We start from the raw sequence: 27834 nt of genomic DNA, 5'->3' as shown, positions 1-27834 counted from the left end.
AATCTCTCTATCCCTCTCTCTCACACACACACACACACACACACACACACACACACACACACACACACAGAGGAGAACCCTAGTTCTGTTATAATGCCTTCATGAATTGGCTTTCACCCCAACATCACACCCAGGTCAGGCTCTCTATAGTGGGATGCTAAATCACCCCTTCAGGAGGCCAAGTGTGGAGCCTCTAAAGACCAGGTGGGACAGGAACTGTTTTAAGGAGCACCATTACTCCAACAGATTAAAGGGCAGCCCACCACATTGACCGTACAGCGAACCACACAAAGGCTGACCACAGGTCAAAGGTGAGACCAGCTGTCAAGAACCCTGATGTGTGTCCTTCCAATACATCATTAGTGTGTTGCTTAATAGTTCATCCAGTTGTGTCACCGGGTATGACAGGAGATAATTCAGTCTGTGAGAGGAAAGACCTCAAAAACCTTCATCAGTCATTTCTATCGGTGCATTAATCTGTCTCTCTAATTAGCCTCTGTATCAGCAGGACACTGTGTGTGTGTGTGTGTGTGTGTGTGTGTGTGTGTCCATGCCTGCTACAAACACAAGTTTGTTTTACTTAGTTCCTCTGGTTACAAGACCGGGGCGTAAGCTAGTGAGTAACCCATGGTGGCTGGTGACACAATTTCACTTGTGCACAGGACACACTTACAATTACTATAGTGACATCTGCTGGTGAAAAAAGAAACTGCGGTTCACCTCTTACAAATGAGCCATATCACATTCAAGCCAGTTAATATGAAAACATTAAACACCAACTTACAAATAACATCCAACAATCAGTTAAAATATTATTCATTAAATAAAGAATGAATAATAGATCAAACAGAACATCAGTTATATCACAAGACATTAATCTGAACACAAAAATATTTACACACTGGTAAAACACCATTTCCTAAGCAGATAACTGTACACACTGACAATGATGTAATCCATATTATGACCATATTACCATCCATATTACTTGACATGTCCTAGTCATATGGAATAATTGGTTAGAACATAGACTTTATTTTACAATTGCTCTCATTATTACCCACACTGAAAAGTTATCCTGACTTAGCATCGCAGTTATATCGTAACAAATCGCTGTTGCAATGAAATGAAATGCTTGCCTACCAAGATTTCATACCACTTTAAGAATACTTACGTTTTTTTGTTTGTTTGGGGTTTTCTTTTACAAAGACCATAGCCCAGGCTTACTCTAAAAGTCTCTAAAAGTAAGGACATTAACTCATTGCCTATGAACTGACACAAAAATGCACCAGTCCACTTTAGGGTTATTCCGTGTCAGTTAATTCTCGTTTTCTGCTTGATTATCTCAGATTAGGCAGATTTTTTGACCATATATGCGAAAAATATTGCAACCATATGTCGATTCATTTTCTTTGAGAAGTATTCATTGAAGACCACCTCAGTGCACTTTTATCACACGTCTCCAAGAGATGAACACATGGCTTTGTACACAAATCTGACACACTGTATGTTGGGGTGAATGTCTGCAACTTACTTTACAAGAAGTTGCCAGTAAAGAGCCATCTTGTTTCCAGGAGAAACTTTGCAGGTGATCAGGATGCTGCTCCAAAACTAAAGAAACACATATATATACACACACTTACATTAGTGCGGACAACACAAGGCACTAAAGAAACACACATATATATACACACACACACACACACACTCACATCAGTGTAGACAACACAAGGCACTAAAGAAACACACACATATATATATATATATACACACACACTCACATCAGTGTAGACAACACAAGGTACTAAAGGCCATTTAAACACAGGGCTGAGAAGGGATGACTGCAAAGGCATTTGTGACGAGCAGGTAACAGTGAAGTGAGGACAGAAATGTGATGACATATACACACACAAACACACACACACACGTCACTGTGCACTGGCATGGGAAGCAACACAGAATGTGTGTGTGTGTGTGAGTTCAGCCTCCTGCAGCTACACAATACAGGGATATACGTCGGGAGGGATATACGCCGGGAGGGATATACACCGGAACTTACTGACAGGACAGACAACATACATGCACACACGCACACACATACACACAAAAAGGTATGGCGTTTAATATCTCTCAAAACCCGAGCGCTTAAAAAGACACATGATATGAGCGTACAGAACAGTATCTGCGAACAGAAAAGAATCGGCACGCACAAATGCCTGGTCCCAAGAGGACCGATTACTCGACATTCGGTCGTTCATCAAGTTAAATTTTGAAACTTTGGAAGCGTGGACAGTGGATGATGTCTCCATTCCTTTGATTGGTCACTTTGAATACTGACCATGACCTTTGATTGGCTGTCTGGTCACTCACTGGTCACACGTAATCTCTTGTTCCACACTCCAGGCCAGACAGTCCAGTTGAAGGCGGTAATGCACCTCTAACCTGGTGGCAATGAGGACTTTGAAACAGCCGTTGAGACTATGGTAAAGCAACAGTCCGCTGTCAAACTTACTTTCACCGGATCAACATTTGAACTCTGACGTTGAGTCATCACTCTTGCACGCTCATCTAATATTGAAAAAAGATGTTGAAATCATAGCTAAACATCAACACTGGTATCTCAACCGATTTTAAACCACAGTAATTTACTATTGCAAAATATTGCGAGAATCATAGCCTATCCTGCTTTATCTACAGCAAGGACCCATGTTATTAGATACATAATCTAGATATTAGCTCATTTTATATTACATAATAGCCTACATAAGTCACAGGAAAGGAAAGCTTACGCTCGTAACAGCCCTGTGCTCACACGCGAAGCAGAAATGCTCCCTTGCAAGGATGTTTTTTTCTGCTTGCGGATACTGTTCTGTGTGCTAGCATCACGTGTTTTTATGTGAGCGGGTTTTGAGAGTAATTAAAAGCCATTTAGAGGTAGGAAGTGGCCTGGTGAGAGCCAATGGGCATGGGTGGGTGATGGAGCGGAGCGGAGCTGCCTGTGGAAGCACCATGTGGACACAGCGTCATGTGACACATGTGGTCATGTGTCTTATTTACCTCAGGACCGCTCGTGCTCACACACCCCACCGCAATCTGAGGTTCTGCTGATCACACTGTCTCAAACACATTGAAACACACACGCGCACACACATACAGACACAAACAAAGTGTGCGCACACACACACACACACACACACACACACACACACACACACACACACACACACACAAAGATGCAACAATGGACATAGTCACAAAAAAACACGGCAAAACAAAGAAGACAAACTGACACTCTACAAAAGACAATGATATATTCATGTGCTAGACATTAGTGTTCCATGACTAGATGCAAGGGATTTACATATATTAGCTTGATTGTGATTTAATATAAAACAATGCAAATTAAAACACACATATGCACACACACACACGCATGGTTGTGGGGATGCTTTACACTCGCTCATCTGTCTATTGTATTCGTGTCTGTGTCTGTGTCTGTGTCTGTGTCTGTGTCTGTGTCTGTGTCTGTGTCTGTGTCTGTGTCTGTGTCTGTGTCTGTGTCTGTGTCTGTGTCTGTGTCTGTGTCTGTGTCTGTGTCTGTGTCTGTGTCTGTGTCTGTGTCTGTGTCTGTGTCTGTGTCTGTGTCTGTATACACTGAATGTCTGTAGTTTTTTTAAAAGCTGGTATATGTGTATATGTACAATGTTAACTATAATACAATACAAATACAAGGTTTTGAAAAGATCAGGAAATTTCATACCAATGCTCTTCAGCAGCTACTTATAATAAGTGGCCAGGCTCGCAAAATTTCTGTGGGCAGGCATCCTTTAGATTTTGTTTGCCCGAAATGAATTAGACTAGCCCAAATAAAAAGATAAATAGTAGAAAGATAAATATATCTATAATAATAAAAAAAACTTTTACAATTACTATGCACTATTTTGCGTGGAATACTGGTGTGGCAGAGGACTCTGGTTTGTGTTTGGTCGCACGCTGTCTAACGGTACCTTTCCCATTAGTACCTACCTGAGAGTAATTAAAGTTTCCTGTGTGTGTTTCAAAATGTGCCTATGTGTTGCGCGTGTTACACAGGGTGATGTAACATTTTGGTAGCCCGACAGGAAAACTTGATTGTCGTGCTTGTAATTTCACAAGCCCTGTCCGGAATGGGTTAAAATGGAACAAACCACTCAAAGATACTACGGAAAGTGATTTTATGATCCTCAACAAACCAGGCAAACAAACAAAGAATTTCAATTTCAATTTCAATTTCAATTTTAATTTCAACAAACAATTTCAGCTGTGTTGCTGAGTTGATTGTAGCTTTTTGAGAAGAATCTGCAGTTCTGCATTTACCGGGTTGACCCACTATACAAGCTTCATATTTTACAATTAAACAAGTGAGATAAGCAGGTATATTATCGCTGTGAGGTGAAATATCACCAACACCTTTTCCAAAAACAACCACAATTGGATCCACCTCATTAGCAAGTGTATCATACAGATAGAAGTTCATTTCATCCCTAATAACGCACTAAGTACGCCTAAATTCCGACAAGCGATCTCGACTTGACCCCCTTCCTTCCCTTTAGCCAGCTGGTTTTACTTCTGGCAAACATCAAGATTTTCTAGAGCCATCTTTCAAATGAGTATCTCCGCAAACACTATTTGGTTGATAAAGCCTGTGTACTGTATTCAATAAGGCAATTCAATATTATCAACAATAACAGGATAGTATTAAGTCACGGTAGCCGATGACACGGTAGGGGCACACGTTCACAAACACGCAAAAAATCCAGTAGACTATTTGTGTCTTTCTATGTTGAATCCTTCAACAGATGCAAGATGAACTAGCTAGTTAGAAAAAAAAACTCAACTTATATTAGCTTATCTTAAAACAATGGAAAAAAGCAGGGAAAAAAAGATGGATCGTCAGGGACTTACCGAAAAATGAATGTACAAGACCCGGTTTTCTGGTACAGAGTTAAGTCAGGCGTTGGTCTACCTTAACATTTAAACTGCACTTTTTCTTCATAGCTTATAGAACACGAGGATGAAATCCGTATGTGCATCTGTCTGTCTGTGTGTGTGTGTGTGTGCGTGTGTGTGTGTGAGTGTTATTCAGGTGCGTTGTATGTACCTGCCAAGGCTGAATCTCGGGTAATATCCCATATCTGCACAGCTCGACTGGAGCTTACTGCCAGTAGACCTCCAGCAGAGGGGTGGAAGAGCACCAGCTCTAGTCGTCCTTCACCTGGGTTCAGAGTCACCTCAGGCTCCGCAACCTGCTCCTCCACGCCACACACACGCCACAGCTTTACCTGGCATAGAGAGGAAGAATGAGTTTAAGTTCAGATTTGTGTGAGTCTGTGTGAGTCTGTGTAAGTCTGTGTGTGTGTGTGGGTGTGTGTGTGTGTGTGTGTGTGTGTGTGTGTGTGTGTGTGACATTTCTGGGATTACGGGTAGTGCTGAGGTATGACAATGTCTGCTTGACTGTTTGTACTCTGTTGAGCAGACATTAACAAGAATCTGGCTCTAATAAAACTTTCTAAATCACATATTTGTGTGGATTTGTGTTCTGCTGAGAGACAGACTGCGTATTGTGTGTGTGTGTGTGTGTGTGTGTGTGTGTGTGTGTGTGTGTGTGTGTGTGTGTGAGATAGAGAGCCCCACTGTTTCATCTGCAGAACATGTTGCCAGGAGCTCATTGTCAAATGATGAGAAGTCCAGATCTGTTACTTGGTCTGACATGAAGGAGAAATAGAACAAGGAGAAACAGAGTGAACCCACATTATCTGGTAAGTATTTTAGGAGCTAGGAGAAAAGCAAACAGTGCCAAGGCAAAAACACACAATAAATAAAGAATGGAAACAGATTTTGTCTCAAAAGGATTCAATGGAACATTAGAAAGGGACATCAATAAGTCATGTCTCACCAGCATGGCAGGACATATAAGTCACTGGCCACTTCCCATCAGCAGCAGCCTCGTGAGACGCCAGGCCCACCATTCCACCACCTGTACAGAGTCCACACATATGCATGAGGTACATTATGCAATACACCACCCAGACACACAAATAGATATGATTCTCACATAGCAACTGCTTTCATCTGTCCTTATTATTGACCAAAACAATTCATTCAGAAATTAGTAGGAATGTCAAGTGGGCTGCAAGTATGGATACAATCAGAGGCATCTGCTAAAACATGTTAGGGCAGATCCAGCATAGCCCTGCAGCCTATATTTTGTAAAAGAGTGCATAAAATCCCAGGAATTTCAGCCATGTGTTGCACTTCACTACCTGATGCAGCTGGTTAGCATGGTTCAATAGAGAGCTATGGTTAATTATAGAACTGAAAAAGAAAGACTGCCAGTCTTTCCAGACTGCCCCTTCATTTTGTTTTCACTGGTAGGGCCTAAAACATGGAATCTTGAAAAAATCATACACTAACACAATTTAGTCCTTGCAAATACCAAGGCCCTGATCCACTACACATTTAGCTTGAGATATACCAGCACCCAGCGGCGTAGGTCAAGTGATGACTTGCCAGGGTTAAGGATTGTGAAAAAAATGACTGGAGCACATATTCACGATCAGGCTTTTGTCTGCTATGGCTACTGTGTGTGGTCAGTGACCGCAGCAGTGCCTTCTACCTGTACTTTACACATGGCCTTTGGTCTACATGTCCGTAAATCACAATAATGAAGCTTTTTCTTCTCCATACTGAGTGTTTAAGAGACCTTACCGCCATGCTCTGGGTTGAAAGCAACAAAGTTACAGCTGGATTTGATGAGGTTTCCTTGAACATTATTGGACCCAGCCCGCACACCACCAATCCAGCACTGGAGGGGAAACAAGGGGGGATGTAAATAAAAGGCAAGCTTTTCATACAGGTTCATCACAGACACTAGAGAAAGACTAGATGAACAGTTACAGAGACCAACACCTTAATAACCTATAGAGACATTGCTCTGTTAATGTAAGCAGAGGTGCTTTGTCACTCACAGACATTTGAATGGTGCTTTCTAAGACAGTCCAAAGCCAGAGACTTTTTTAGTGCAAAATGTTATGATTTTAGGAAAGGGATTTTTCAGGACTATTTCAGGAATTAAAAAATATAAACAATAATACTGACACAAAATAAAACAAAATGTTGCATTAAAACAGATTTATAACGGTAAAAAGAGAAGAAAAAAACATAATCAACATGGCGCATCAACAAGGTTGAGAATATTAACAATGAATTCAATGCATTCACAATCCATTGCAACAATGCATGTACTTTACTATACTGTACTTTAATTCACACTGTGACTATGGTTAACTTTACATAAAATTGTAAAAGGTATGTACAGCAAGCTCTGGCTTGACACTCGCTCATTACAGAATAAACCATGCTAGTGAGAGACCAGTTATCTACATTGTCTCTGACTGCAGACCAGTAAATGACCACCCAAGTTCCCAGTTGATTCTATAAACTTGACAAGAACCCTAACAGGGAAAATAATACTTAAATTTGAATGCAGTACTTTTTCACAAACAAAAACAGGCCAAGATCGCTTCTTCCGAATATTAGAACTAAACTGAAGTAAACAGAGAGGGAACCGGAAAGATGTGTCACTGCCTCTTTTCACAAAAAGTAACACACACACACACACACAGACTCTTTTGATTCAGCAGAAGGAAGTCAGAAGGCCCCCTTCGGTGCTGGGTTGCGCAGCAAAATGAAAGGCTGTAGAATGTTAACAAGGCCTATGATGTAGGGGGCAGTTGCAGATATCAGTTCCTCAACTACAACTGCGTCCCCTGTAGAAGCATAATGCTGTAGGGAAAAGGCCATAAGAGATAGATGTACACTGTAAAACCCACATGCACAGTGTACACTTACTAAACCAAGCAAGCACACACCACACCCTCACAGCAGTGCAACACATAGAAAACTGTCTTGCAAGGCTAAAACTGAAACATATATTTCCGACACAGAACTCGGTAAAACACACAGACAAGATGACAGCCAATGTAAGCAATGCTCATTCCACCATATTTTTGCACAAGGTTTTTATTTTCTAGTATCCAACTAATATCCTACTAATAAAAATATATTCCCTTCTCATAATGATTTAATGTTGGTGTAAAAGTATGATGATGATTATGTTAATAATAGATAATGTAATGTTAGATAATGCAATGTTGCATTCAATGTGTCTCGATTCTCAGATCATATATTAAATATTCTGGGCCAAATGTTATCAAATCCAATATTCCCCCAAAATAACAACATAGAATGCACAGAAATATTGGCACAAGGTCCTTCATTCTCGCCCCAACAATGCAGAATTCACAAATGATCACCACTGTAGGTCTATGAGCCTTTCACTTTTTATTCGCAAAAGCCCCTGGTTTCGTTTTTTAAAAGCCACCACCTAATCATGACAGCAGCCAGACACACATATTTGAAATCACCAGAAATATCTCATCTTAGCTTCACTATATCTAGAAATGATTTTAAAATTAGCAGTTTATGGAATGTCTCAAATGTAGCATAAAACAACACAACACAATTCTAAAGTGTGTGAAGTTGGACAGCAGATCCTTCAATGTTAGACCTTTCTGACGAAGGGGTTCTCTGCCTATCAGCCATCAGTTTTAAAGTTCTTTCAAGTTGCCATGTTGAATTGCTCTTTGACATAGATAATGAAAGCAACTGTTCTGACTTTTGTGGCAGTGGAGACCACAGGTACAACACGGGGACTGTTCATTTCAAGAGAGAGTTCATTTCAGCTTGTGTCTAATTTACAGCATATAAGATATTATCCAGAAAACCCAGTGTTATCATTCCTGGTGCAATTGATCTGATTGCTCGACCTCTGCTTCTGCTTTGGATCCAATGTAGCCCAGCAAAAGGATCCTATTAAATCTATCGGGCTGCGGGACCTCCTGACCCTCCTCAGGTCCTCATGAGGTCATGGATCAACTTGGACTCAAAATCACACCCCTAATCGAAGTGAATTCAGCCAGGCAGTCCATAGTGCACAAAGTACTTTTCACAGAAGACCTTTGCAAACAGTTGCAGCCTTCTGGTCATGTGTGGCGAACGCCTGAACATAACGGATGAAACGGTCTGTCACCATGAGTATGTTGGCAAATCCCTTGGAGTCTGGCTCAAATGAGAGGAAGTGTAGGCATACAAGATAAAGTGGCCCCTGGCTTGGGATCTGATTTAACAAAGCAGCTCTTTGTGGGGGGTCTTTCGTGCAACACATCTGCCACTGTACTTCACATCACATAGGTTTCTCAGTTCCCATCTTAGGCCAGTAGAATCTATCTTTAATGAGGCATGTTGTCCTCTCAACACCCATATGGCTGCAGTCATTATGGAGAGATCTGAGCACTATCGGGATATACGCACTGGGCAGGAAAAGCTGCCGTACCTCAGTGTTGGATGGCCTTTGAGCAACTCTGTAAAGCAAACTGTCCATTATCCTCAGTTTGGATCCCTCTCTCTGTGCAGTCTCTTTGGATTCACCCCTCACATCAGTAGGTGCACATCCATCTTCAACAGACTTTTTCACTGGCACTATTACTGGGTTAGTGTCTTGGGCTCTGTAAAGCTTAATGCTGCTCGACTGTTCTGAATTTTCAGACGCCAAGATCGATTAGAAAAGCATAACAGTCTGAAATGGGATCTGGTGGGACGCCAAGGACTTCAACACACTTTGGGAGAGTTGTACTTTTTTCAACCTCAACTTGCTTGCTTGCCACCACCAAGCTTAACCAGAAGACTTCTAGTCTGTCAGATAGCTAGTGCTAGTTTGACAGCTTATGAAAACTTTGTTCTGACTGAATGTAAACGTCCCCTATCCCACCCATGTGCTTGAATTGTCCTCAAATATACAAACTTCAATGAAACATGGATGAATCTGTTGCCTACAGGATCGAGTTTACAAAAACAATACATTCATGAGAACAGCAAAATTCCACACCTTAAGAGTAAGGTTTGTTATTGCAGCTGTAGGATAGTAGGCCTTCGAGGTCAATACTGTCAGCAAATTCCACAGACTTCAACATAAAGTAGGCCTAATTCAATTCAGAGTATGTTTAAAATTATCGCAACTTTTCCTTCTCAACAATGCTGTATTTAAAAGGTCAGTTTATATGAATAATATTTGCTGGTGCAATCGTATTTTGCACTATAATAAGTTGTATTTTGCTGTACACTGTTTAGGTTGTATTAGCCTAGTTTATGGATTTGAATGGAGAACTCGCCAATTGTGATGCTAGCATTCGGTATAATAGACTAAACAAATAATGATCATGATGAATAATGGAATTAAATATAGACCTGTTTCAATACCAGTACAAACAACCCAAATGGTCCTCTACGAAGACAATTACACACAGTAGAATTAATGTTTAGACTGATCTTAAAGTCCTTAATATCTTATATGCTGTATATAACAACATGTCAATTAAGTCTAGCCAGGGATGATGCTGCTGCATCATCAGTAATGGACGTCTCTTAAAAGTGATGCGTGAGTGAACAAGCTTATCTCATTTCTCATGTATGTCTGTTCTTGATTCCTCCATCCTCACTGCATTCCTTCCTCATTTCCTATTAGAGGGAGGGGCTAACACATACGACAGGAAGGAACAGAGCATTGACAAATAAAGGAAATGAGAAGCACCCAAAATCTGGAGGTCAGACATCTACGACTTACAGCCGAAGAAGGGAAAAAAAATGGTTGTTTGTTTGCTGTTGCTGATCTTCGCTTTGTGAAATGTACAGATAACATTCAAATGAAGATTATTTCAGTTTTGTTCATATTTTGAGACATTCAGCTGTTAATTTGGTCAATGCATTGACAAAGAAGATTCTAGGGGACCATAATCAGAGGGCTATGTAAAATTGTGGTGTCATCGGCATAGCTATGACGAGAAGTCGTAATGTCTTAAATGATTTGATTTACAAGCAGGAGCATGTAAAAGGCTGAATAATAAAGGCCCCAAGATTGACCCCTTGGGGACACCACAGGTGAAGGATGTTGGTGTTGAGGTATAGTTTCCAATCGCAACAAAGAAGCTCCAGTCTTGGTAGTATGATCTGAGCCCCTTGATAACTGTACCTAACCCAGTGTTCCAGTCTGTGTAGCAAGATATTATGATCAACCGTTTCAAAGGTTGCAATAAGGTCCAATAACATTAGGACTTATGTTTGCCTGTATCAGTATTAAGGTGTATGTCATTTGAAACCATAATAAGAGCTGTTTCAGCGCTGTGACTAGCTTCTGAGATTTGATGCTGAACCTCTCTTCGCTAACCCCACCTTTCACCTTACATTGCCTCAAGCACCAGTTACCTCTCTTTGGTCCAAGGGTAATCGGTGGGCCCAAAGCCCCTGGTCGTTGGCCCCATGGAAGCCCCATAGACAGTAAAAGAGCCCAAGGGGGCACAATCAAGGCCAGGAAGTGACAATGAAAACACAACGCAACTGACCTTGGCATGCACTAGATCGCCCACAATTGGCCAGATAGTGGAAATGCGGCTAATCATATTTTCAGGCTTTGGCTTGAGCCAATCAGCCAGCTCATGTGTGCTCTGCGCTTGGATATTTCCAGTCCGGTAAGATACCCATATTCAAGACATCACTGACTACAAAACATAATCACAATACTTCTCAGCAACAGGCCCACTTGGCCACACAGTTGCAGCATGGGACGATGAGAGAATGATATTATTACCAAAAACGAAACATCTTTGTGTTCTTAATCATTTCTGTCTTGTTGTCTTGTTGGTTTAATGTAACAGGACACTATGTGCCCATTGTCCACACATCCTGCTTTCCTCAAATTGCAGCCCTTGAACTTCATTGCGGCGTGTATTCTCTTAAATGCTCCTGTGCAAAAAATGCCCTGACTGTCACGTGCAACTCTGTGGGCTGAGACAGCGTACATAAAGACTGAATAGGCAAGCTTCTGATAAGCAGCATAGATTTCACTGGCACATTTTTCAACTCAGTGAATCACAATATGCATACCGCCCTAAATGTAGATGAAAATGAAGAGTAGATTATGCAACACACTTAAAGTTACAATGTCTACCAATGTAACGTTGTGCTGCCTCACCCAGCCTACAAGTTCCTTGAGAGCGAATATATAGGCTAATACGTAGGGAATCTGGCTAGGCTATCGTATTTAACAGATATCTATAAGCAGCTGCGAAACAGATCTGTGTCAAGCTAGATATAGTTAATCAGATGTATTGTACCATGTCTTGCACGCCGCCGACTGATTTCCATGAGTTTTCCTATCTGTCACAGACGTTTTGTAGAAATTATCCAACACACCAAATACGCCGAATTGGATGAGTGATACATGTATGCTAACTAAGAAGTTGAATTCCCTCCATACGTTTGCAGACGTACACTCCCATTAGCCAACAGCACTGGTCAACCACATCCATCGCTGAACTAACCATAACGTAGATATAATGATTGCCTGTCGTTAATAGCACGATACTCACATCTTTCTTAGGGATTTTAGGGGTGGTATTTTTGAATTTCGAGGTCTTGAAGCGGTTCATTGTCGTTCTGTCTTGCCTCTGCAGCACCTTCCGGGTGTCTCCGTACTGTTGTTACTTCGCTTGTCACACAGGAGGCGAACAGAATTATGCTGTGCTCAGATGACACGCTATGCTCACACAACTCGTAGGTCCTATAGTTTACGCATTTGGAAAACAAATGTCAATCAGATGCACTCTGCCTAGCTAACTGGTGTGAGTGAGTAGTGAAAGAAGCACTAAAAATGAATATAACAGAGACCCGATAATCTGTTTAGATTTTGAAAACACTGGCCAATACAGAGATTGAATACTGCTCTTTATCCTTATCTAATGATAGTCTATGTCTGTAAAACAATTTTTGCCAATGGTAGGTAACAGAACTCGGTCAACTGAGAGAGGATTTGTCAAATGAAAATGAACAGTAGACCTACCCATAATTCACTACATAAATTGCTTGTAGATTGTGATTGCCCAGAGACCTAGGCCAACTGGTGTTCTAAAAACCACAATACTTAATTTCTCAATAGTCTATTACAGAGAATAAACGATTCAAAAGTAGATGTATTGACCTAAGCGATGAAGATAGCGGCCAGGTCTACTATAGGCATAGGCCTAGAACAGGGCATGGGCAATGCCAACAGAAAATCCAGACCAACTATTTAGGCTGCGCCAGGACAGTAAAACTGAGGTCTGACTCAGCCAACATAGCCTATCACCAGTGTAATTTTGATTGAAGTGCATTTTATCACACGAGGTCAAACTTGGAATGACATGGCCAGGTCTAACGAAATCAACGAAACACCGACTAACTGCAGATTTATTGTGTTCATTGTATTAATTGTTTAGGTGTATGAAATGTATAATTTACTCAATCATTTAATCTACATTAATATCCTCTATTTGTCGTGGATTTATTACTTTCCCCAACAATACATAAGCCTATTTGCATGTGTGGATTCAAAGACGTTATTTGGCTACTATCCGCCTATTTAAACATCTTTGCCACTGTACATTTCTGACTCCCGAGTGAAGTTTACATCGTCAATCTTTTACGCATGCGTAGGGCTACGAACATGCGCAGAATACACTGTGGAGCTTGCACAGCGAAATGATGGCCTCCTCGGCGGCCCGATGCTCCTCACGTTGGATTTCCTTTGCGGTGTCTTCGGGCCACCGGCGGCCAATATCTGTTCTCAGCTGCCGTCTCAATGAAGCTGGCAGGGTTGTGTCAAATGTGGGTGGACGACAGCTATGGACAAGATGCACCGTTGTACGTGGGGGGACTACTAAAGGGTTGACATTGACGGGGTTGTCAGGTGAGACATGGCGAAGACAGCCAGCTGACAAGCAGGAACATCTTTAACGTTAGCAAACAAGCTTTATAAAAGTGAACAACTTCGTTATTTCAATGAATCAGTGGAGAGATTTTTCTCACGATAGCAGCGAGTTACAAACGTCTAATTGCCCAACTGTCCCATTTAGCTAGCTGCAGAGCTAGAACATGTGATGTAACCACGCAGACTAACAGCTAGCGTTAAAGCTACATATACATACACGGGTGACCTAGCCAACTAGCCAACATGCAGCTGGTGAACGCAGTCGTGTGTCAAACTTCGACTTCTTGTTGAGTTAACGTGAGTGGTGGTTCAAATATTCAGGATACTTAACGTCAGTCATTGTGTTTGGCTCTGCTTTCGGCAGGTGACGCGGTTGGCGTTAGCTGGAAAGTAGGTTTGGCAGGTACATTTAGTGCGTTTCATTTGTGCACCAATGAGTGTGACTCAAGATAATAGATTATTGTGCGACGTCTGTAAAGACTGGTTACAGAGGTATTCGATTCAATGGTTATGAACTTCTAAGTGAACACTGCGACGTTTGGACTGACAAATTGGCTTAGGCAATGAAGAAGCAGCATACAAAAAGTTGATGTAGCCCCGTCGTCATGTTTTCTTCTTGTTCAGCAAATTGCATACTGATTTTGCCCTTACAGATTGCTGGGTCAGTGTTTCTGTGACATCAATTCCGACACCTGGTTTGGGTTTCTGACAATCCAAGATGGCTAAAATGCTTTGTGAGAATTGGCCCATTAGTATGGCAGCAATAGGGATAATCACTGGTTTGATGCATCTTGCCTGATTGCTTGTCCCCACAGGAGTGAGGACTCCTGTCATTTCCTCACTGTCCTTCCACACAAGCTCTCAGGCTTGTGGAAAACAGGACTTCTACCAGGTCCTTGGGGTCCCTCGCACCGCTAGCCAGAAAGAAATAAAAAAGGCCTATTACCAGGTATTTACCTTCCAGCTCAACATCTGTTTAGACATTTCCTAAATTAAGATCAATAAGGATGAATACAGTATTAATGTATCTATTTATCTCATGTTCTCTGATCTGATCTTATGTAAACTGACCTGATAGGCTAATGTCTTTTTTAAATAACCAATCACACACAGATGCATGCATGTATTCAAATAATGTGTGTTTATGAACTGTACATATGTCCTCTTGTAGATGGCTAAGAAGTACCATCCTGACACCAACAAAGAAGACCCCCAAGCTAAGGAGAAGTTTGGGCAGCTTGCTGAAGCTTATGAGGTCTGATCAGCATCGTCATCAAGCAACATTTCCTTAACAATCAAATCATTTGGGGTGAATGTGTCATCGTGGTGTGATTTTAAGGAGTAATGAAAATCGCTTCTTATTATCAATGTAAATGCTCAGTTATTAATGACAGCAGGTGTTTGTGTTTCATTGAATATGATTAGGGTGAAATGGCTTTGACTGTATTGTGTGTGTGTGTGTGTGTGTGTGTGTGTGTGTGTGTGTGTGTGTGTGTGTGTGTGTGTGTGTGTGTGTGTGTGTGTGTGTGTGGTCAATCATGTATTTTCAGTTGAGGTGAGTTATGATCCTGTGACAAGTGTTGAGCATGGATTGTACTTGACATGTTCAAGACTTGTAATCTTGCTGTGTGTTTGTGTGCAGATCTTGAGTGATGAGGGGAGGAGGAAGCAGTATGACACGTATGGCTCAGCTGGATTTGATGCCGGACAAGGAGGAGCCCAACAGCAGTACTGGAGTGGAGGGGGAGGGGGTGCCACTGGCGTGGACCCCGAGGAGCTCTTCAGAAAGATCTTTGGGGAATTTTCTGGAGGGCGTGGTTTTGGTGACATCTTTGGAGACAACACCATCTTTGATCGTCAACAGGAGGTTAGCCAGTGCATGGAAGAACTGACCTTTGACCTAAACTGAGTTGGTTGTAGACTAATCAGTGTGGTATAACTATGATATTCTGTTTCTTGTTTCAGTACATGATGGAGCTGACATTTACACAGGCTGCTAAAGGTGTGAATAAGGAAATCTCAGTGGCTATTGATGGCGCCTGCCAGAGTTGCGATGGCAGAGGGAACGAGCCTGGCAGCAAAATTGAGCACTGCCATAGCTGCAATGGCACTGGCATGGTAGGTCAAATGGCGCAAACTATTTATTGAATAGAAGTGAGGTTTGTCTTATTGAACTAAATGGTTGTTATTCAAAAATGGCTGAAATCTAAAAAGATCAAGAAACAACTGGTCAGTTGGTCAGTTAAATCTGTGGTGTAGACAAATGCATACATCAAGCTAAAGGGATATCTGTATGTTTGTCGCTGCCAAAGGAAACGGTGAATACTGGGCCATTTGTGATGCGTTCTGCCTGCCGGCGCTGTGGTGGACGGGGCTCTGTAATTGCTACACCATGTAAATCATGCAAAGGGACAGGACAGACCAAACAGAAACGCACAGTTATGGTGCCTGTTCCGGCAGGTAGGACCACCTATATATTTGTGTCTTTACAACCAAACTAGATGTTTATTAATGATAATATGCACAATTATTATATTAATTAAGAAGTAAAGCTTTTACAGAAGTAATGAAGGCAGGATAAAGAAACAGTGTTCCTCCGTATCACTGTGCATTTGACACACTTTGTTTTTCCGTTTCTGCCCTTCATATATTTATCCAGGCCCTCTAAATTGTCAACAAATGCATAAATAAATAACTCATGAAAGCTCTTAATGCACTCAATTGTCAACTATTATACATTAGATATATCTTTAGGGGCAATTTAATTTTTTCACTTGTGTGAACAGCATATCACAAATTAAAATGGCCTTCAACATGGAAAAAGCAAATATACATATAACCACTTAACTTAGACTGTAACTCTGGGTGTGTGCACAGGCATTGAGGATGGACAGACAGTTCGGATGCCAGTTGGAAAGAAGGAAATCTTTATCACATTCAAGGTGAGAGTCTTGCTGCTCGATGAAGTCGATGCTGTAACTTTTATTCAAGATTAATAACTACGACTATAGAACACATCAAATGTTGTTTCTTTTTTGTCTGAAATTATTTAAAGACTACTCTCAAGGGAGATCTCTATCCTTTAAATTGGATTGCAGTGTATTGAGTCATATCCTCCTGAGACCCAACCCATAGACTTGAGTCCTCTAGTTTTTTTTTAGGAAATCACAAAAAAGAGAGAAATTGGATGACATTTTGTCTGGGTTCCCAGGAGGATATGCATAGTCATGAGTCTTTCTTACTGTCTATCATGAATCTGAGCAGACGATAACTTTTGTCATAATCTCAAAATGTTCCACACCACACTTCTAAAATATTTTCTCGGGCCTTCAAGTTGCCATAACCTTGCGGTGTCATTATGGTCTGTCATGTAGGTCCAGAAAAGTCCAGTTTTCAGGCGAGATGGGGCTGACATCCACTCTGATGTGCTGGTTACTGTGGCTCAGGCCATCCTTGGGGGTACAGTACGGGCACAGGGGCTATACGAGACCCTCAACCTAACGGTAAGAAATTCTTCCCACATCATAATCCTGTACTTACAAACAGCTACACAATAGGCATCATACGTAAACACAAGGCAGTTTGCAATTCTTTGAAGCTTTTTACCTGATACTGATTTAAAAAAAAAAATGTAAGATGCATTTGGGTGTCAAAGGTTGGGACTGCAACCTATCCATGTGAATTTAAAAATATTAAAATAATCCTCCATCTCTGACCTTCAGCTCCTGAAATACATCCCCTCAGATACAGAATATGAATTTGAGTGGATTGGACAATTATAATTACCACTTGGCTGGGTTTCAACCCTTCAGTTTTTTTTATTTAGCCCTTTAATAAGGAAATGCATTTCCTCTATGTCATTGGAATTGTGCCGTCAGTCTAGCTCTGAAATGCTTTGTATTTCCTGCTAAAATTGCACAAATGAGTTGGTCCAGTCTATGAGTGGTCTAACTGGCCTCTGTTTAAATATTTAGTGGCTGTGCCAGGATCTGAGTCAATAATTTATCTGTAAAATAAAACGTCAGGTTTAAAGAACTGAAATCGTCATAGCATTGTGATGAAAGCTGTTGCCATTCTAATGGTCATATTGTGATGCAGATCCCAGCTGGTATTCAAACCGACCAGCGCATGCGACTCTCTGGTAAAGGCATCCCACGAGTTAGTGGCTATGGCTACGGAGATCACTACGTTCACATCAACATCAAAATTCCCAAGTAAGAACTTCATAAAGTGGGGTTAAATATCTTTGACTTGAAGGCTCAAGTTTGTAGTAACTGCCAAGTTTTAAGATGGTTCCCTAAACTAGAGATAGCTAGAATGGTTCGTATCTGGGTTAATCATAGTGTTTTTACCTGATGCATAAAAGGGTTTCATATGTGAAAGAGGCTTTAGAGTGATTCCTTTGTCAAAAGCCTTCAGGAATCTGACCTTTTGTTCGTGTGCAAAATGCCTAATGGATTTATTCCCCCAAATTCCCTATTATACCACTGTCCTAGATACAGACATGCGTACATGTCTATAAATGTGGGTCTATATACTAGTAATACACCTACAAGGAAATCAGAAGTTATTGAAATAACTTGCCTTGAGATGTTTAGATCTGCTGACAGATGATGGAACCAATTTTGTAAAAATGATTTGTCATTTTCTTGTTGTGTAGGACGCTGACAGACAGACAGAAAGCTCTTATTATGAGCTATGCAGAAGATGAGACTGAAATAGAGGGGACCGTCAACGGTGTCACCAACACCACAACAGGTACAGGACTCATACATGCTTTCACATTGACTTACAACACCAAGAGCAGAAGAGCTGTTACTTAATCACCACCATTGCGATGCAGTGAGATTAGCCTAATGGCGTACTTGTTACCTGAATGAATACTAATGGAGCCAGGATTCAAAGTATTAGTTGTAGAACATCTTAATGGGTATACAGTATGCTCATAATGTTACTATTATAAGGACAAGCCGAGCTATGAAGCTAAAAATGTCAGTGTCAATGGTAGCATCGCAGTCTTTACACAGCAGTGTTTTATATCAATATAATCAGTCCAACTGTGAAACGTTTGGTCACTGGTTTGTGGCAGTTTGTCAGGCTACGTTTACACTGCACAGCAAAGTCAACCCTGGCCATGTAAACTTGCGTACACAGATTGGTCATTTCAAGATACAAGTCACTTATTTTGGTGGGACCAAAGAGTCAAAGCAGATTGGATACAGGCCAAAAATCTAAATTGTCGACCAAGACCTGCAGTGTAAACAGTCTCAGTATTTAGGCAAGCAGTTGCTTATTGCTTGTCCATGCCATGGTCATCCTGAGACCTCTGTCCCTATGTAACCCCTCCTTACAGAACCATTCATTGTGCAGTTTGGTTGCTAACTGTGTTTATTTCTCTGCAGGCAAGAGATGGACAGGGAACTAAGGACTGTGAAGAAATTAATAAATGTCTGCCATATGGACACGATAAAGAAAGGAGGCTGGCTCCAGAGGAGACCACGTGCAAGGATCTAGTAAAGGCTGACCAGCAGTCACACACCGTATCAGCAGAAAGAGTATCCCTCAACTACTTGTAGAGGAATGCTCCAAGATCCCTAAGGAATCTATTAGCAGTTGGAAGTGAAACTGTCATTCGGGAAGTGATATTTTTTTTTATTTTTTTTTTTAAAGGATTTCCCCTAAATCCAAGGATAACATACAACTCCAAAAACAAATGTTAATGCTTAAGAAATTGATTAGCTTCAGCCAAGGTAAGTCTAATCTGAAAATATATTTTTCCCGACAATTCTTGAAGAGGAACACCTACATGGATTTCCCTTCTTAGAGCTCTGTGGACTGGGCACTGAAACAAACTTACAGGACACGTGCCTCGCACACTGCTCTAGAGAAGGCTCTGCCCAGTACCTCTTGGCTGCACATAGTCAGCAGTGTACTCACACACTCAAACCACCTTGGCATCCAAACTCTACTGCTGGTGGGAAGTTCTCAAACCTGTCAGTCAGTCATCTCAAATGCAGATGAATGGCAGGAAACTTCAATTTGTGTCTTTTTGATCACCTTGGCTTCCCATTGTTCTCCACTTGATCTGCCATGCAAGCTCTGTATATATATCCAAGTGCTAAAACTGTCTCTGTAGAAAACATGTGTTAGGCCTAATATTAAACATTACATGGAATAAGAAAGTGATGAATTACCCAATCCTGTCTTAATGTTCAGATACACATGGTCACTGGGCTCATACTTAAGTATTTTCAGATCTGTATGTGTATAAAGCTTATTTGAGACTTGTATAGATCTATCAAATACCCCAACTTTCAGAAGTTGTTAAATTCTACATCAAGAATGGCATCCTCCATATGAATGGCTTTTCCAACACACCAAGATATTTGATTGAAAATAAACACACTGACAGATAATACACTCTTAACACAGTTTATTTCACAAGTATACTTCTGTTAGCTACCATGAAACTGGCATTAACTTTAGGTTGTCACTTAATGATGCTAGATTTCACAACGTGGATGGATCAGGAGATTATTGAACAGCAGCCTCAACAGCAGGCACACATACAGTAAGACATATGTAATATGTTTCAATCTGACTAAATGTTATGAATCAATTCAAAAGCAAAATAAAAGTCTGAAAATGACACTGGGGAATGTGGTTAGATCTACTTGTATGACTTGTTGGCTTGTCAGGCAAAAGAAAAGGTTTCTTCACAAGTCACAGTTGAGATGAAGCCGAGCGTGACAAGCATTTTTCAGTCTTTGACAAATTGCTTAATTTAATACTAATGGAATTCATGGACTCTGTCCTCCCTTTTACGCTTCACACTGTTCCCGAGATTCTGTAATGTGCCTCCAGCATTTAAATAAGTCTTGTACACAACATGGTTTCAATACCAAGGCTTTGAACCCTTGAAAAAATAATGAAATGCTGTGAGGGACAAAAACACCTTTTAACTCGTGCCGTTTAGCAGCTTAACTTAAGGTTTTGAAGTCCAAGAAACAAGAATTGTATCTTAATTTGCATTTAAAATATTCTCACTAATGCCATAACACATGGCAGCTATTATTTTAAGAAGCTAGTGCTACACCTTCAAAATCTTTCACATACTCATTCTGGCAAGTTATTGCCAAGGCCAAGCTCCCACATACAGTATATTAATAGCGTAATATAGAGTAAAGACCAAAAAAGCCAACCATGGCCTTAACATGTGAGTAGAAATGATGCTATCAATACAGGAGCAGATTGGCTTAAGACATACATGCCAGGTGTCTGTGCAACCTTTGCCGGCCAAGACTATTGGATGATCACCTAACGATTACTTAACTAGGTAATGTATGGCAGTATTTTACATTAAAGACCTAAGGCTCATATTGCATACCAATATACACTTGCATTAATCTGACCTCTGAGAAACCTAAACTTTAGGTATGCTGGAAAACAACCAACAATGCGTAATTTGTTTCATTAACCTTGTATGAGGCATCATTATGGCAAAGAGGATGAACCAGTCGACCAACCCAACCATTGGTCAATAGATTGGACGTGTTATTGAACAATTTACAGACATTGCATCAATTCATTAAAAAAGGGGTTACTTAACTGACTTGTGAGGAACGGTTGCGTCGCTCCCACTTGGGTGGGAAACTGACACTAAATACTGCAACTCTGCAGGGCAGGGATAATGCTTTCATCTACTTGCTGCAGATGATAAATGATGTATGTCTAAAAATATTATTATATTTGTGTATATGAACTTGTGAAACTTATAAAGGGCTGCAAGGAAAACTTGACCATCAAAACCTCAGCCCATGCCCTATGCAGAACAGCCAGTGGCCAAACGCCATACTGTGTGTATTTACATTACAGCAAATGTCATCATTTCAACTCATTACTGTGCCCGTCATCATCCTCAGTAATATTTTCAATCCATTTACCTGTCTCTGCTGGGAAAACCACAATCCATTATCCACCAGAGATTTATATATTTTAACCGTCTACACCACCATTAACATCTGACTGTGAATTGTGGCATGAGTGCAGTGAACACCCTCCATGTGGTCATTGGGAGGTAATGGCGGAGTGGTAGGACAGCATAGCATACACTCGATGATGCAAGTTCACAGGACGGACCTCTGGGGAACTAAGAGGTAGAGAAGAGTAAGGTATGAAATGGAGGAGAGGAAGTCATCCAAAAAGGGGTGTGGGGGGGATGTCAACTGAACAGAGCTGCCTGCCCCTCCTCTTCCTACCCTCCCACTCTTCAGCCTATTCCCTGCAGCATTTCCACTTGGTATAGATGGGGATCACATGAGGTACCAGGCAGCCAATCCAGCCAAGGCAGCGACCCAGGCTGCCAGTAGGACCTGACCTGTGGGGTGTCGGAGGACGGACATGGCCATCTGACAGGCGTATGCTGATCCACCACTGGCCGCTGAAGAAAAAAACAAATCAATCCTTCAAACTCTTACCAACAAAGATGATCTGTGTAATGTTATTATTTCTGCCTGCCCACCATCTCCCTACAATGGCCTAAAACACTGGCAGAATAATTGAACAATATAGAATAGATGTCCACTAGTGTAACTGCTTCATTCCATATTCATATATTAATTTTGTTTGCACTGTTGAGGCTACCATGTCACAACTACTGTGTCAACAGGCAGCATGATCTCTTAAGGCAGTTTTGTCACTTTGTTGTCAGCTCTTTTTTTTTTTAACCACAATTTTGGTCTTCTTTCCTTGGTGTTAAACAACGGACATGCAGACAAATGCTTGCCTTCTACTGGCACAGGATTATAAAGTGTTAATCGTCAATAATATGTGTATGACGGTAAAATTATAACAAGCAGTCTATTAGTCTATTATTAGTTTCAAACTATATTATCTTATGATGACTACTAGGAGCAAAGATGCCACAATGTATCGAAGCAGCAGAGACTAATCAGGCGCACAGTTATGAAAGAGTCAGCGACTCCAAAGCAACTCTAAAGGAACTTGTCTCCTCCCAGCAAACTGAATCAGACATAATTAAGTGTCAGCAATGAGTTGATACTGTGATTAGCACATTTAGAAACAGACAGGCATCAAAAATAATTTGGTTCACTTGTACATCCCTGTTCTGCCTTATAGGCGCTGTAGCTTTTAGTAATGTAACCAATTGTCTTTCAACACTACAAAGCAGTTTGTGAACCACAGTTGTCCACACATCCATGCTCACCCATTTTAGCAGTATAGTAGGGGCATTTATTGATGTCTCCATCCATTTCTCCGTGAACTGGCATGCCTGCATCCATCACCTCATCCTTCAAAGTCTTCCCAATTTCTTCCAGCTCCTCAAACACCTTTTCAGAGAACAAGACACACAGACGTTCACACAAGGGAGGTCCTTACATCAAAAACCTCTTACATCAATCGAATTCATGTCAAATATCTATAATCTAATTTTTTTTGATGCTCTTGGTTTGTCTCACACGCACTTTCTCTCAAGGCTTGGATTGGTGTGAGATTTAAACAGGGACTTTAAATAGGCAAGACTGCTGCTGGATCATAACGTAATAAAACTGATCATATTCTATTGGGATTTAATCTTTTCATCTCATATTTTGCAAGACGTATGTGTAACAATGGAGCGATTTTATTTCCTCCTCCTTTTCCAAGGCATTTATTTCCAAACGTTTTCAAACTCTACGCCCATTAAACTTCACCAAATGACATTACTCAGCAATGAAATACAATGTATTTCTTAGAAAGGAAAAGTGGGAACTGACTACCGCAACTTCTACCATCCCCTAATCTCTCTCTATGACGCTATGATCCGTCTGTTACCTCAATGTTAAAGAGGAAGGCATGGACAGCCTCCTGCACAATCTTCTCCTTGGTGGCAGCATCCAGGTCAAGCTCATTCATGCGGCTGCGATACAGCTGTTTGAAGGCCTTTGCACTGTGGATCCCTTCAAAGGTGTAGAACTCCAGCCCCTCCCCTGTGGCCGGCAACTTCAACGCCCGCTGTGCCACCTTCTTTAGGACCTGCCCGCCTGACAGGTCGCCCATGTAGCGAGTATACGAGTGGGCCACCAGCAGGACCGGGTCTGACTGGCCCACCTCGTGGATGCGGTCCACGTAGTGCTGAGTGGCTGGGGAGCAGCTGACCACGCTCTGCCAGTCAGGCCCATAGAAGTACTCCAGATCCCGGGCCAAGGCATCATGACGGTGCAGCTCAGTGGGGAAGTAGAGTGCAGCAAAGTGGGGGTGGTCTTTGTTCTTCTCGATCTCCTCTTCCATGGCTGTGTAGGTGAAATACAAGGCAACTGCCCCTAACTGTAAGAAAAACGTGTGATCAGATGTCAGGGTTCACCACCAGGAAGAGAAAGTGCTGTAGCTTCAGAAACTGCTTCTATTAGTGGGCCGTCAGCTGATCTCTTGTGCAAGAGCTTGGAATACAATTACGGCTCTTATTACTCCCTTAAATGTATACCCCACCTTCATCTAAAAAGAACTCCATGTCAATAATTGCTAAGAAGTCTTTAAAAAAATAAATAAAATGACATATTACTTGTGAAATGCTAACTGGAGGCTTCTGGTGATATAGTGGTCGATGTCATGCTGTGAAAGCATTATTTACATTTTCGCAGGGTGGTCTGACCTAGACCACAGAACTGCATAGTGCATAGCCTCTGCGGATTGTTGGGCAACAGGTGCATTTATCAGTCCTTCACATGACTATATACCATGAGATCTAATTTGCAGACATACAGTATGCAGTATACATACATATAAATACAGTACTAGATGCCTATGAAAACATGCTTTAAAAAGCAGCAAATTGTCGCATATGGTCTCTTTACATCTACATTTCCAATCAGTCATTTTACCACAGCCATTAGACATCACACTCAGATCATCAGCTTGTTTCACATACTTATACAAAGGCAAGGAAAATTACAGAATTGAAAATCAATATAGTATGGACTCAAACCACTCCAGATCAAGTTGACTCAAGCCACAGGTGTCAGTAAGGCAGACCTTGAATAGCTCCTTGCGTAGCCGACCTCTCAGGAAATCCTTGACAAACTGGTTGTTCTCTGCTTTGTCATGGATCTCCTTGGTGCCTGCACCCAGCAGCTCAGACAGGTCCTCTGGCCTGGAGTAAAGAAGTCAATGAAAGACCTCACAAACCCGTCTAAGCAAATGTTGGAACATGGCACTATCATCACCAAGACATCATGCTGTCCTTTTTACTGATCGAAGTCACTTGGGACGAGATGCATCTGCTAGCTTTACAAAATGTGTTGGATTATGTCATTTGGTGACTCACTGGTTTATTTAGTGACTTGCAACTATCTACAATTGTGCTAGACAGATGTACAGATCCTCATTAATAAAGTGATCTTTGCATTTTGTGGCAGTACCTGACTTTGTCCTCCTCTTTCTCGTCATAAGTAGTTACTCCAGCTCCATTTCCCACCTTCACAGTCGCCATCTTTCACTCAGCCACAACCTTAACTTATTCTGAAGATATGAACACAAGAGATCTTATTCTATGACATCAGTTCAAAGAATTTTATGGGTACAATATACTATCAAAATGCCCTGTCATGTATGAACATTCTCTTGTGCAACTGCACTACAAGCTATAATACGGCAAATGTATCATAAACATTTCATGAAATGCTCTTTGAAAATCTTTTTAAATGTGGTTACCTTTCAACTAAAAGCAACAAAAAAGTATTTGAACAGGTTGAGAGACTCATTGCAACCAAATCTTATAAAATATAATCAACATAAAAAATATTACAATTCTGGATTCTTGGATACGTTATTATAGTTTGATAACAATTGATCAATATCAATCTTATAAATAGCATGGAATATCATAGAGCATAACAAATTCTGCTTACCTTTAACGCAACAGATAGGTTGTGCTGTGTGAGAGCTATGACCTTCTCCAGTCACGTCCTGTTGAGGTACGTAAATGTGAACATGTGACTAACAGGATTATGAAAACAAAAAACTAGTTCGACCTATCAGCAACCACACGAGAGGCCAGTGACAACATAACACATGACAGATCACTCACATTGTATGCTATATACCCCTTTTTAACTGTCAACAATTGTATCTAATGTTTGCCACGAGGCTATACGATCTTTTTTGTTGACAAAACAATGGGTTTTCATCTCACTAGATATGTCAACCAACCCACCAAGTGTATTTACGGTTTGGCGAAAATGTATTCTCGAACACATTACAGCTAGACATTGCCAACATGAAGTTAGCGGCTGACAGGGTTGTACAAAGTTGTCTTGTTTGCTATCAAGATATGTTTTCTAATATTACAGCTAACTTAGGCTATCTTCTTGTTGAAGGCCACGCTTTTAAACGTTAACGTTAGCTAGTTTCAAAGCATCTTCACAGATGGACTGATTGATAAGGTGACTAGAAGACAATATTAACAATCCATGTAAATGCACTGTTTATAGGTAAAGGAGCTTGTCCATTGGTACAGATGAGGTTTTAGCAACTTCAGATAAGTTGGGAAGCTAACGTTAGCCCTGCATAACTTACGTCGTAACTTACCCCAGTTGAAATGACTAACCTTAGCTAGATCACTTTGCAAGTTAGCTGACGTTAACTCACTAATGTTAGCCGTCCACAGAATGTAAGCTACCACAGAAAGAAACCTCAACATCAAGTACGTTTATTTTCAGTCCGCTGGTAAGCTAAACTACCCGTACTACGTAACGTCTGTAGCTAACTATCTAGCTGAGTAACTCGTTTTAGAATGGAACGTCAAGGATTAAACAAAGACTAAAGACACGACTTTAGACACTGACTCCAATAGACGCGTTGAGCTATCGTTAGCATCTAGGGGATCAGTCTGTAGGAAATACCAATAGAGCGCCTTAGCTGGCTGGCTAACGTTAGCTAGTTGCTCCATAATGTCGTACTAAGCAAAAAAACAATGCTCTGCATTCTGTTACATGCAATACAAAATCACATCAAGACATCTAGCTGCTGATGATTTAAGTTTATAAATAGACATTGCATAGATAGAGTATGACAAGCTGAATGAGAAAACGAGACCTTTTGACGTTTACCGCAGTACGTATAGCCTGTTATGCTAAACCTCTCTTCACAACAGGAAACGAACAAGTGCCGTGTAATGACCACGTGCTTGTCAATCAGGACGGGTCGCTTTTGTGCTGCACTGGGTTCATCTGCTGCACGATTTTAGTTTTCCACTGGGACAACATCGCTTTCCATACACAAAACAATGCATACTATGTCTCCGTTCAAAATGCCATACTCGTGTACTACATACTGGTCCAGTTTACACTGTGTACAACTACACACTACTCCCCAACCTATTACCCAGTATAGTATGCAAGTATGAGAACGTCCATGTAGTATACTACTACACAGTGACCAACACATTCTAGGAACATTTACCTCAGCATTATCAGAGGTATAGCCTCATTGGTGTTTACAGAGAATATTGATTTTCATAACTGTATAAAGAAATTGTCAGTTTTTTTTTTGTTTCTTTTAGTAAGGAAAACTCAACAGGACAAAACTGAACAGTGAGCCAACAACAAAAGACAAGAAGAACAATTTGATTTGTTTGCATGCAAAAATTCAAGACCATCTGAATTAGTAGACCAAAGATTGGACATAATATTACTATCATATTTATCTTTATCACTTCATTTTATTTTATGGCCAATAATGTATAGACTGCACTCCCACAATTTTTTAATGTTTTCCATTCCATTCATTTCTGCCACTATCGGCTCTGTATTACGGGTTTGGGCCAAATCAGTGTACCTGTCTACAAGCTTACCTTCTGGGGCTTTCGGTTGAGTGCTGGAAAACAGATATGGGCAAACCTGTAAACCGGCAAAAATACTGCCCTGCTTGCAGTTGGAATG

General features: G+C 41.0%; 3 protein-coding genes across 7 annotated transcripts in view; 1 reads left to right on the top strand and 2 right to left on the bottom strand.

Annotated features, from left to right (window-relative positions):
- The window catches only part of LOC105910115 (mitochondrial import inner membrane translocase subunit tim16), a 91518-nt gene extending 78393 nt beyond the window's left edge, over window positions 1-13125 (bottom strand). The window contains exons 1-6 of one of the 2 annotated variants that reach the window (XM_012838799.3): window positions 12522-13125; window positions 6748-6844; window positions 5936-6016; window positions 5674-5744; window positions 5141-5321; window positions 1535-1611 (exon numbers count right to left, since the gene is read on the bottom strand). In XM_012838799.3, the coding sequence (XP_012694253.2) occupies window positions 1535-1611; window positions 5141-5321; window positions 5674-5744; window positions 5936-6016; window positions 6748-6844; window positions 12522-12581 (567 nt within the window). In that variant the 5' untranslated portion in view covers window positions 12582-13125. The remainder of the gene's footprint in view (window positions 1-1534; window positions 1612-5140; window positions 5322-5673; window positions 5745-5935; window positions 6017-6747; window positions 6845-12521) is intronic. The other variant, XM_031574440.2, reaches the window with a different exon arrangement.
- Window positions 13126-13592: 467 nt separating this feature from the next.
- On the top strand, window positions 13593-20546 carry dnaja3a (DnaJ heat shock protein family (Hsp40) member A3a). The gene is made up of 11 exons (XM_012838804.2): window positions 13593-13876; window positions 14713-14846; window positions 15069-15152; window positions 15540-15764; window positions 15863-16015; window positions 16210-16357; window positions 16775-16839; window positions 17272-17400; window positions 17996-18111; window positions 18558-18655; window positions 19300-20546. The coding sequence occupies exons 1-11, from the start codon at window positions 13669-13671 to the stop codon at window positions 19320-19322; spliced, it is 1383 nt and encodes a 460-aa protein (XP_012694258.2). The 5' UTR covers window positions 13593-13668; the 3' UTR covers window positions 19323-20546.
- Window positions 20316-27227, bottom strand: hmox2b (heme oxygenase 2b). 4 transcript variants are annotated; one of them, XM_012838783.3, is made up of 7 exons: window positions 26990-27227; window positions 25804-25861; window positions 25315-25414; window positions 24929-25046; window positions 23732-24223; window positions 23124-23247; window positions 20316-22337 (listed from the first exon to the last, which is right to left on the bottom strand). In XM_012838783.3, exons 3-7 carry the CDS (start codon window positions 25383-25385, stop codon window positions 22210-22212), a joined length of 933 nt encoding a protein of 310 aa, XP_012694237.1. In that variant the 5' UTR covers window positions 25386-25414; window positions 25804-25861; window positions 26990-27227; the 3' UTR covers window positions 20316-22209. The 4 variants fall into 4 exon arrangements, with proteins under 4 accessions (XP_012694237.1, XP_031430271.1, XP_031430255.1 ...); XM_031574411.2 differs by lacking the exon at window positions 26990-27227 and adding an exon at window positions 26471-26972; XM_031574395.2 differs by lacking the exon at window positions 26990-27227 and adding an exon at window positions 26483-26972.
- Between the last annotated feature and the right edge of the window lie 607 nt (window positions 27228-27834).

This window comes from Clupea harengus, chromosome 1 (genome assembly GCF_900700415.2).
Source record: "Clupea harengus chromosome 1, Ch_v2.0.2, whole genome shotgun sequence".
Lineage (NCBI taxonomy): Eukaryota > Metazoa > Chordata > Actinopteri > Clupeiformes > Clupeidae > Clupea > Clupea harengus.
The sequence above is the reverse complement of the archived record's forward strand: the minus strand, read 5'-3'. Positions and strand labels throughout refer to the sequence as shown.